The sequence below is a fragment of the Chelonoidis abingdonii genome, chromosome 10 (genome assembly GCF_003597395.2).
Source record: "Chelonoidis abingdonii isolate Lonesome George chromosome 10, CheloAbing_2.0, whole genome shotgun sequence".
In the NCBI taxonomy this organism is placed as follows: Eukaryota; Metazoa; Chordata; order Testudines; family Testudinidae; genus Chelonoidis; species Chelonoidis abingdonii.
The window spans coordinates 11,516,720-11,528,825 of record NC_133778.1 but is presented as its reverse complement, the minus strand read 5'-3'; the positions used below and the strand labels follow the sequence as shown (position 1 = coordinate 11,528,825).

General features: G+C 44.4%; 1 protein-coding gene across 2 annotated transcripts in view; it reads left to right on the top strand.

The window, feature by feature from the left end:
* The window catches only part of VWC2L (von Willebrand factor C domain containing 2 like), a 139,264-nt gene that overhangs the window by 92,553 nt on the left and 34,605 nt on the right, over window positions 1-12,106 (top strand). Inside the window, exon 4 of one of the 2 annotated variants that reach the window (XM_075069947.1) lies at window positions 5,054-8,818. The exons of the other annotated variant lie outside the window; for it this stretch is intronic. Coding sequence (XP_074926048.1) covers window positions 5,054-5,202 — 149 coding nt within the window. The 3' untranslated portion in view covers window positions 5,203-8,818. Of the gene's footprint in view, window positions 1-5,053; window positions 8,819-12,106 lie in introns of those variants that run through there. 2 annotated transcript variants of the gene reach the window in all.

The following is a 12,106-nucleotide window of genomic DNA, read 5'->3' as shown; positions in this document are numbered from 1 at the left end:
GATCAGCTAAACCCTGAGCATGTGGGCAAGACTCACCAGCCAGCACCCAGGAAAGAATTCTCTGTAGTAACTCAGATCCCACCCCATCTAACATCCCATCACAGACCTCTGGGCATACTTACCTGTTGTTAATCAAAGATCAATTGCCAAATTAATTGCCAAAACTAGGCTATCCCATCATACCATCCCCTCCATAAACTTATCAAGCTCAGTCTTAAAGCCAGATATGTTTTTTGCCCCCACTACTCCCATTGGAAGTGTTACATGTTCCAGCCACTAGATGGGGACAAAGAGCTATAGGGCCCAAACACATACACAGCCATAGAAATGCCATGTGCTTCAAAGAGGCCCCTTTGGAGTAAAGGAAATGCTCAGTTAAGGCATTCAAACAACCTTAACTCTTTTTCCTGTAGTGACACCATGGGGTGCAGGGGGACTCTAATCTTGGATTACAAATATTAAAATGCATTAATCATAATCCTGTGGCTATTGCATGGCATCCCTAGGGGGCAGAGTTCAGCTGGTTTGGGTGCCCTAACTGCATGTTACCTTAACATGTTGGGATTTCTTCTAAGCTTAACTATGGCTCTGAATTTCCTGGGGTGGTCACACTTGGTGTGGGGATATTTTCAATATCTATGTACCATATTTTATTGTATATTGCTGATATGCACTCTCAGCCTTAACTACAACCAACTGGGGCCTGATCCAAAGTCCCCTGAACTCAATGGAAAGATGCCCAATAAGTTCAATGGTCTTTGGATCAGGCCCTTGATCATTACTATATCCCACAAGCACCAGTGTCCTCCAAAGACACAGGCCCCCAAACCTGTGCTGGTATCTGCTGGGGACCCACTGCAGGTGCCTCAATTTCAGCTGGCTCCTTTTTTGAGGTGTTCATCTTGGCTGGAATCACACCGTGCATGGATTTGGCGCTGCCCGCACTTTCTTGCAGAAGGACCGGTCCTGCTCTTTTCAAACACGCCTGAGATCACATGAAGCCCCTTCCTTGCTCTTGTGGGTCTTTCTGGAGGACTAGCTGTACCCTTTTGTCAACCAGGGCCCATGCAGCCGATGCTTGATTCCACCTTAAGGAATTACTCCGAGGCAATACGCTTCTCATGCTACTGCACTCACGCTTCTCTGCCTTGTTCCTTAAAGCTGTGGCACACAGAGTAGCAGTACAGGCACAGCACTCCTTTAAAAGGACTAGTGAGGAGATCCTGGAGGGCCATTTAAAGGTCACAGTTGTTTGCTACAACGTTAGCACCACATGGTAACGACAGGATTATTTTAATTATCCATTATTTATATGATCGCCCAGAGGTTCTGGCTAAGATTGGGAATGCAGCGGGCAGGGCGCTGGACAAACACCTAGTAAGAGACACTTTTGCCCTGAGAAGCTGATAGTCTAAATACACAGGACACAAATGATTATTCCCATTTTGCAGATGGGGACCTGAGGGACAGAGATGAAATGGCCTGCCCAAAGTCAGCAACAGAGCCAAAAACTGAATGCAGATCTCCTGAGTCCCAACCCCATGCCTTAACCACAAGAGCTTCCTTCCTCTCCCGACTTTTGAGCACCTTGGCTAGACCTTAGTACACCACAGTCTGCCAGGCAATTGGGTAACAAAGACAAATGCACTAACCTATAGATTACAAGGAAGTGGTTCCTGTTAGTATGAAAGTGGACGATAGTAAAGTAGCAGATACTGGATGTATGTAACGGCTCCAAATGCTAGTGCGAAAGTCATCAGAGGTTTCTCATTCATATGCATTTATTGTGACTCTATTAGCGTGGACAGGCAAAGCTGAGACAAAGCTGATCTAAATTTATAGCAGCACTTTTTAAAGGGAGGGATGACTTAAATGTGAATAATAGCCAAGAAATACCAATTATTCTGCTTGACAACGATCTAAATTACTTCTGGGTAGTTAAGACCAGCAGTGTCAAATCTGTGGCCTGTTGTACTTAAACCTGTGAGCGCTGAGAAGTGTACTATAAAGTCCTGGCACTAATAAAGTTAATGAGGGGAAAGAAATAGTTTTCTGATGCTGTAAAATGCAAACCTCTTTGGTATGACGCCAGACCACCCCATTCCCAGTCATGCCTGTGACAGGCACAGACCAGTAAGTCCTACCAAGCTACATAGTGCATTTCACCTCCTTCCCATTAAATGGATTGACCCTCTGATTTAGACTCCTCTATAATTTAGAGTGCCCAGACGTCTTGCTGTGCCCATAATTGCTCTAGTTTTCAGGCGAGACTCCTGGGCAAATTTAAGATAAATGTGTGAAGTTCACCACCCTCCCTTTGGTTAATGCGATGCCACAAACATTATCCCTGCAAATGGATTTGTGAAGGGAGGGGGAGAAGAAAGTTTTGAACTGTACTTCTGCCTATGTAGTGAGGTTAAAGCACAGGACCTAACTGGGAGTCACTTGAGAGGTTATTTTATTGAATTCATACGTATGGAAATATTTCTGTTGTCCATTGAATGGAGGGAACCTTTCAAGTAGCTGACCACTGCAATATATGCAGTGTTTGTATACTTAGGTTTGGGACAGATTGCCAGTTCCACCAATAGTCGCAGGGAATGTCATGCAAACAGCTAATCTTTCAAAACACAAGAAACTTGAAGAGCATTTCCAGTGTGTGCTTGGGTCTGTCTGTGTACATGTACACTTAAAAACTTCCTTCGGTTTCCAAAGGTTTGACCAAGAAAGGCAGGAGGTCCAGTGGATACTGTTCGAGGCGTCAGGAAGCCTGGGTGTTGGACCCAGCTCTGCCACTGATTTACTCTGTGACCTTGGGCAAGTCATTTCCCTCCCCATCCATCATCTGGCTTGTCTGTTTAGACTGCCCGCTTATTTGGACAGGGCCTGTTTCTTACTAATGTGTGTGAATAGCACCTACCACAGTGGAGCCCCAATAAAGTAGCTAGAATGACCAAACTCTCGATTTTATAGGGACAGTCCTGATTTTTGGGTCTTTTTCTTATATAGGCTTCTATTACCCCCCGCCCTCCCCACACACACACACATACCCCGTCCCAATCTCTCTCACATGCTGTCTGGTCACCCTAAATGCAGCTAGCTGCTACTGTACTATAAATTATGTCAGTCTGGGAGTTATATGAATGATGACAGCTTGAGAACGACTATATTAACATTTCCACACACACCAAGCTAGTGGCATGAAATAAACTTTCAATGGACTCTTAACATTGGTATAGTAGGTAGACTTGAGTGCAGTTTTGAAATTCTGTCCCGTGAGAAATTCTGACACTTAAACATTTGGTTTTTGTCCTTATACAGGAGATGTAGCTCTCTTGGGCACTTCAACCACTGAGAATCAGTGCCAGAACTGTAACTCCTGTAAGGCAATGAACCACAATATGAAAATGCAGTTTAATGTTTGGTTGAATTGATTCAAAAGGAAACATGTTGGGTTATTTCTGACAATGAAATATTCTAATATGGGTTGAACCAGCCCCAAATAAAATATTTCACTTTGGCCTGCCCTGATGGAAAATTAAATTTTTTGGAAAAATCAGTATTTCAGGTTAAAAATAATAATTTTGCAGAAACCACATTGTCCATTAGAAAAATCAGTCCAATGGCCAATGCCTAACCTGCTCCAACGGTTAGTTAATACTAAAAGAGCCTGGAATGCAACTGAGCCTCCCCCTTGCACAGTCATTTATATACACACGTTTGCAGATACGCATTTTTTTTCTTGAAATGTAGATTTAAAATGCACTATGAGAGAGAAACAAATACACCTTGGGCAGAGCTGCTTTCCCTTAAAACAGTGCTAAGTTTAGTTTAGAGCTAGCCTGTGATTCATGTGCTTTGATGTTAAAATATTATTGCAAATTCACTCCAGGTAGTAGGAAAACAGATGCAAAAACATGTGACTAGAGGACACTTGAAGTTACACTTGACCATAGTTTTGGGCAATACTGAATACATGTGACAATCAGTTTAGTTTAGCTAATTTAACTTCTACAATCAGCTCACCTAGTGATTGGGATAATGCAGCCATCAGTCCTCAAAGAGGCTAAACCTCTACAGCCTCTCACCTCTCTGGCTTTTCAGAATTGATTTCATTGAGAGCTGAGGCTCAGTATTTCACAGTATAATGCTAGTGGGTGTGTATGGGGAGAGAAGCATTGCATGTACATAACCCGCTGGGCCATGTTTTATTTGTTGGGCCTTTATGAGCATGAGAAAACAAAAAGTCTGCTGACTTCAGAAGCAACTTGGGTTTGAAATTGTCTAATAAAGATTTTTTTGAAAAAAAAAAAGGCAAGATCAGCAGATTAATGGAATCCCCTTTACAAAATAAAATCTCTAACCAAGCTTGTTTGGGAGGCAAATCAATTATTGATGCCGTGAATTATTCATTGTTATCCGGGAACCGGCTCAGGATCCCAGGGACTGATTTTAAGGAGCTGGAGGGAGTTATAGCAGCCACGGGTATAAATTGGCAGTGCTCCATTCACTTCGCTGGAGCGCTGCCAACTTACAGCAGCTGAAGATTTAGTCCCAATGTTTTTCTGCGGTCTTGCAGCCGGTCTAGGAGGAAGGGGACACTGCATTACCGATCAGCTGCTCAGGGGAAGCCTTTGACTGTGACAAAGTATCCAATGAATGGGGAGGGTCGTGAAGGAAGCTAAATGTCTGAAGCTTTGTTTTATGCTTGGAAACCAATTGAGCACTTTCATGGCTTCTACAAAAACGTTATTTAACTGCATGATGGGCACAATCCTCGCCGCATTGAAGTGAATGAGGGTTTTGCCATTGATTTCAATAGGGCCAGGGTTTCCTGCCTGGTGCTAATGGACTATGGCGATGTTGGACTGGCTGGTTATTTGAAGGGATGGGGAGGGGTTGTACTTTGAGATGACTTCATCAGACTCCCTGCTTGTAAACGCTTATCATGTGGTCTAACTCTCAAATCCACCATGTGCCCCCCCTGCTCTCCTTCTATACACACCCAGCTCCAATTTTAATTTATGTATTTATTTTGTATGTGTGTTTCCAGGTCCAAACTGCTTTGCAGGAACCACCATAATTCCGGCTGGCATTGAAGTGAAAGTGGATGAGTGTAACATCTGTCACTGTCACAACGGGGACTGGTGGAAGCCTGCTCAGTGTTCAAAACGCGAGTGCCACGGCAAGCAGACTCTGTAAAGGCAAAATCCAGACCAATGATGAGTCTATTAAAAGACAAATGTAATGGCTTCTATACTGCACATGTTAAACCTCCTGCCAGCTGCGCTAGGGTCACCAGCAAAACCTTTTAGGGTTAACAAAAGTGAATATTTTGCTAACAGGAAAGTTCTCTCACACTTCGTATACAGAATATATATCCAGTAGCTAGATATCTAATCTGCTTTTGCTTGATGGGGACTCAGTAGCTGAGGTTTTGGAAGGGAAAACACCTGCACAGATTCCTGCACTCATAATGCCTCCAACCTGCCAATTAACTTGTAGCTTATCTATCACTTCCTACAGTGTGAATTGCATTTTTGCTGTTGTGATATTTTATTTTATTTTTTGCATCTTCCTAAACTTTCTCCCAGACAGGGTCTTCTGGGTAATAAGGTTATGGGTTAAACAAGAATGAATACTTTTTGATGTTTAATGATGCTAAAGAAGAGAGAGGAGGTGGAGGGATGAATAGATGGAAGAAATCAACCTGGACTGTAAACTGCAGAAAGGTCGGACTAGATGCACACAGAAAGAGGGATCGACCATGCGCTAGAAACACACTGTCTGTGTTATGCTTTCTCCACCAAGTGGGGACAATCCAAGTTGAAGAAATCTACACAATAATCATCACCGATACATGAAAACTGTCAATCAAATCACAAACGATGCCGGATAACATCTGGTGGATGTAACTCCTTTGATACCGATGAACGTGGTGGGGAAACACGAACCAAAATAACTTGGAAAACGACACACACTAGGTTTTCAGCCAAGGTTGAAAATGTGCCCCATTTGTCACCAGCATTGATCAAGCTCTTTGCTTTGGACTGTTTGTAATCACTTTGGATACACGTACATTCCTGGTGTACCTGTGCTGCCTTACACCAGCGATTAGTTTGGCTCTTTGTGGCTTCTGCTAGCATGAACAGTTGGGTCAACATGCGCAGACCCATTGTGAATATAATCAGCATTGACACTAGCCCTCTGATTTGGTTTCAACATGCAGCTTCCCTGAGCTACATCTGCATTTACCTTGTCACTGTGCCATCAGCACTCTGCGCCAAACCCTCATCTCACTCAGGTCAATGGGGAAATTTCACTTGACCGCAGTGAGACCAAACATTTGGCCCACTGTTTCTATTGCTATTGCAATTGCAAATCTGAATGCATCTCTGACCAGCCCCCAGTGAGATTTCTGCAGCTGTTTTCTGGAGATTTTTTTTTATGAATTAAAATCACAAAACTGCCCTGGAGCACCAGCAGAAATAGTGATATGGACAACTGGTTATTCACAGAGCAAGCTAAACCTGTGCCCTTACTAACATACATGGTGTGAGCTGTGGCAGTGTGTGTTCTCCTCTCCTATGGACAGTGGATAAGGTCTTGTTTCCTGAGAACACTCCTAATGAGCCCTTCACTTTCTCGCCATCCCCCAAGGCCTGTAACCATGATGGCCAAGGAACCCATCTGTAATATCACTCTCAGGAGATGAACATGCTTCTCCCACCTCAGACACTCCTAGACCCTAGCAGCCCAAGAGCAAATGATCAAGTTTTGGGGAGAGGTATTGTTCAGTGGTTTGAGCAGTGGCCCGCTAAAACCAGGGTTATGAGTGCAATCCTTGAGGGGGCCATTTGGGGATTTAGTTGGGGATTGGTCCTGCTTTGAGCAGGAGGTTGGACTAGATGACCTGCTGAGGTCCCTTCCAACTCTGATATTCTATGATTCTAAGAAATGTCTGATCCCTACATGGAGCTCATCTTGGGACTCTTCCCATTGACTTCAGTGGAAACTGGCCAAGACTCAGACTGGTGTGATGGGCTACCAATGAACTAGGCCTGCAAAGACACAGTTCCTAGGATTTACAATAGCACTTCTCATACAAGACCAGACTATTAACTTCATCTCCATGCAGAGTCATACCTTCCTCCTGGTGTAGCTCAGTTGAAGCCAATGGGTCCATTCACGAAGTAAGGTCTCAGCATGAGACAGAGGGTCAGAACATCTCCCCCAGACGTTACAAGTCTTCCCTCCTAATAGCAGTTCGTTTCAGCAAGAGCCTTTCCTAAAATGAACGTGGTGAGGAGTTGGCCCTCAAACTCCTTGAGTAAACTGGTTTCCTTGCGGTACAAATAGCTTTGCCATCCTGCAGTCCAGCAAGAGCCCCTTCTGCAGAGCACCAGCCTGCACCAAGGTTGGAACTTTGCGGTGGTGGCCATTCATAGATAATATGCACTCTTGAATCATTCATGAGCATCCCTGCGTGATTGATTCATGCCCACACACAGTAGCGGCAGTCCAGGCTTTCTGTGCACGGAGCGACATGGTTTCCTTTGCAGTAAGGTAGCCTAGTGCCAGCTTTGAAATTTACATTCATGGGAATAAAAAATAAATGATGTGGCTGGGGTGGAAACACAAAGGAAACCTTTAGTAGAGCCATGATGTATCCATTATTAAGCAGCTACAGTGTCCTCAAGAGAACGGAAAGTGAACATGCAACTGGGACACCAAGATGTAATAATTCTGCATCAAAGGAGGATAAGCACACCAAGAACTATGGCAAGGATGTACAAGGGCAAAGGGTGCATACACAGAGAAGCCATCTTCAGAACGCAGCTACCAGCACTGCTGGAGGAGGGCAGCACCATGGTCTTTGTTAGCAGCCAAAGAGTGTCTTTTCCTGGCATCTGACTGCAAGCTATTTACTTTCAGGCTTTGTAGCCCTGACACCTGTTTGTTCATCTTCCTGAAGATGTAACCCAATACTGTGACAGACCTTCTCAAAGCAGTGATACCACTTTACAGTTCTGTTATAACCAGGTCTTGGCTTTTGAACCATTGGTTGCTTTTTTATTTATGGTTTTTTTGTTAAGACTTTGGGCCCCAAAACTGCTCCATGGCAAACTCTTGGGGATGGCTCCTCGGCAGCTTTAAATTAGCACAGTTCCTCTGAAATCAATGGAGCCATGTTGATGTAAACCAGCTGAGGGCTGGCTCACTTCGGCGTCAATGGTAGGAGAATCAAATCCTGTGTCTGCAACCATCCTGTTGCCTCTGTATTCTTATTTCCTCCCCATTTGAGTTTTATTGGGGCCAGATTCACAGCTGCCAGAATTCAGCATAGCGCTGTTGAAGTCAGCTACGATTTACACCCACTGAGAATGTGGTCCATGTACACTGCTACTGTTAAATAACAGACCATCCTATTTACTTGGTCAATGACTAGCCAATTTCAAAACACACTAAACAACAGTGTGCCTGAAAAATGAATGGGACAAAAACCCCAAACTTGACTGTAAAAATATGGGGTTCTAGCAACAATATTTGATGTGTAAAAAATATATTATTAAAAATTATTTTGTTAAATATAAAGTGTGTTAACCTGCAAAACAAATGTTTTTGGTGTATTTTACTCTGCCACTTGTGCCCCCTAAAGTACATGTCAGCTCATCACTTTCCTCCAGTTCCAGGAGGACTGCACAGTCTCGGGGATCTCCGGGGGCGGGGGTTGCTCCAGTAAAGCTGTGCAGAAGAGACTGCAGGAACTCACTTGGTGGCTGCAAATAGCTGAGGAGTTCCTGGATTCTGGCAGAGTAGGTTAAACCGCCAGATCCTAGCTGGTGTAAACTGGCACTGATGTTAATCGAGTAACACTGAGTTATACCAGCTGCTGCACTTTCCTTCAGCCTTCTCTTGAACATTCGTTTATTTGGCTTCTGAACTTGTATGAGCTGTTGTGCCTTTTCAGCTCTAGCCTACACATTTATGTCCTCAGGTGCAACAAAGTTAGTATCTGGATCCGTGAATTGAAAGCCAGTAACTCTAGCAATAGGACGGCGAGTTACACAAGACACTAGCTTTGCTCCACATGTCTTATACTGTGATAGCGAGAGCTTGACTGGTCCCAAAATGGTAATAGTCCTTGGCATTTCTCTAGCGACTGCCAGCCAAGGCTCTCGGATCCCCTTAATAGACATTACGGAAAATAATCAAATACCCAGTTCTTAAAGTGCTTTCAAAGGAGGTCAATAGCATGATCCCCATTTTACAGATGGGGAAACTGAGGCACAGAGGGGGCCACATGACTGCCCAAGGTCACGCTGAAAAGTTATGGTCGTGCTGTGAACACCACCGTCCTGACCCCTGGTCCTTTCCTTTAACCCCACTGCTATCACTCCCCTTGTGGTACCACTTTAAACTTGATGCCATCTAATCAGCGTAATAATTTGCTTTCAGTTCACAAAATCAATTTGGTACCTACAGAGATTCACTGTTATTTACCCTAATTAGTAGTTACTCTAATTAATTACAGATAAATCACTGTAGTTAATGTTTGTACAGTGCTTGGAACATGTACAGCACTACACATGCAAAATATTATTAATTAAACTAGACATAGCTATATCCCAGGCTATGCTGGTTAAGCGTTTTCTAAAGGCCAGACTCTCATACGGCGACTTGCATTGAATCGTCCCTATCGATTTCAGTGGGACACCTCGCAGAGTAAAGAGCTGCTGGGTGTGAAAAAGGGCTGAAGGAACTGACCCTGTCTCTCGTCCCCAGCCAGTTTAGCTGTGGCTTGATAAACAATACAGGGACTTTTAACTTAGATTTTTGGAAAATCATTTTGCAGAGAGACCAGGTACTGGGGGAAAAAATGTGTTGCACTTTAAAAGGAGGAAATTAACAAGCTGCTGAATTTAGCAGTCAAGTCGTGCTCATGAGTTATGAAAAAATGGCTATTGCTGCAGGGAGATACAGTAAAATCCATCCATGCTTCTGATCACTTCCAAGAAGCAGTCACCCTCAGGACCTGCCAGTGAGCTGATCTCCTCTGCTAGGCTCCCTGAGAGGGATAGCTCAGTGGTTTGAGCACTGGCTTACTAAACCCAGGGTTGTGAGTTCAACCCTTGAGGGGGCCATTTAGGGATCTGGGGCAAAAATCCATCAGTACTTGGTCCTGCTGTGAAGGCAGGTGGCTGGATTCAATGACCTTTCAAGGTCCCTTCCAGCTCTGTGAGACAGATATGTACAAGGCTAAATACCTTGAGGATATGGGCCCCTGTGAAAAGTAGGGCTGTGGGTGGCATATTGGTTCTAACACATCGCCCACTCCAGAGGCTGCAGTTGTATGCTATATGCTGCCCTCACCCAAAACAGCCCAGCTGCTGCATGGAAAAGCCACCAGTGAACGAGAAAGGCACTGAGAAAGTGCCCAAGGGGAAATTTGGGAGGCAGAATAAAGTAATACAAGGCTGGTGAGACTGACCAGGGAAGGTAACCTAGGGCCAAGCAGAGACAGGACATGTTAAGCAGCAGAGACACCTGAGCTAAGCTAATGGAGACTAGCTTGTGGGCAAGATAGCTTTATTGTACTTTGGTTTACCAAGCAATGGACTTTGAAGCAGTGGCCAAAGCCAACGTGCCCAGCGCTGTTCCAGTTTGGTAGCATGGAAACAAAGAGCTAGCTTAAACCCAGTGCCACTGATATTGTTATCACAGGTGGCACCAGTTGGTGGTGTTACACCAAGTCTTCCAGGTTAGTGTTCTTAGTGTGAGAGCAAGTTTTGCCTCTTGGGAAGGCGTGATGAGTTTGTTTGGGGTACATGGTTAAGTGGAAGGTATGGGAACAGCAGGAGAGTTTGCCTTATATCTTGGTTCTGATTAGAGTCAATATTTGAGACAGGGTTGCTCCATGGGAACTGAGCATTGTTGTTGGACTGAGATGCTTGGAAGGCCAGATTGCCTGCATGCTTTTTGACCACATTATTCCAGGATTGGTGGAGAGTGTAAAGAAAGCAAGTTACACCTAGAACATATCCAGACCCCACATGTCTGAGTTCTCCTCCTGAGTGAGACTGACCTGCGAGGCCCTGGACATCGGTCACTGCTCAGCAGAGAGGTAGCACTGGTTTCAGATTAGGATACTGGGATCAGAAAAACAGATGACAATATTCTGGGTGAAATTAGAGCTTTTGTTTCACAGACCAGAATTTAAAGGATTTCTGTGGTGCGATTGTTAAATTACATAATGGACTGGCAAGAAAGAGCCTTGTACAGAGGCTGGACCTGAGTCACGTTTACACTGTGGCCTCTTTTCATGGGGTAAAGGAGCACAAGTGTAAATAAGAACCAGTCCTTCACTTATACACTTCTGAAGTGATTATATCCATGCTAGCTGGGCACTGACATAACAAACGCAGGCCCAATGCTATTGGAAGGATGGTAGTTTTCATCCATCCTTCGTTTTATGTTATTTTTCCCCTTTCTGGATTATCCCTGTTGTTCTGCAGTGCCAGGTTGTTCTCTGCCATTGTTATTGTGGGAAGGGCTGCACCAAGAGCAGGTGCCTACATCTAAAGGCTTTGGGCTTGTGCCCGTCCGCAGTGGCAGGGAGATCCATGGTCCAGGGCCTTTACATAGGTAAAAATACAAGGTGCTTTGAGTTGTGGGTTGTTTCTCCAGTTTAAAAACAAACACGAGGCAAATGGTGCATTCTAAGAAATAGGCTTCTTGCTCCCTCCCATCCATTTGGGACTAGAGTGTGTCTTGCATTAGGCCTTCATAAGCTAGTACAACCTCCCTTTATAGCCTGGCACAAGAGTAAGCCAGTGCCATGGGCTCATTTACGCCACTCTGAGATGGAGTAACGAGCAGGGAGTGGGTGGGAAGAACCTTGGCTCTGCCCAGCCAATGCACAGCCCAATGTCATCCTGGGCCTCTTGTAATTACTATTGGTATGAGGCCAGGTGCAGGGAGGAATTGTACCTTAACCAGGTATCTAGGATGACCAAACAGCAAATGTAAAAAATTGGAACAGCAGGTGGGGAGTAATAGGAGCCTATATAAGAAAAAAAAATCGGGACTGTCTCTATAAAATTGG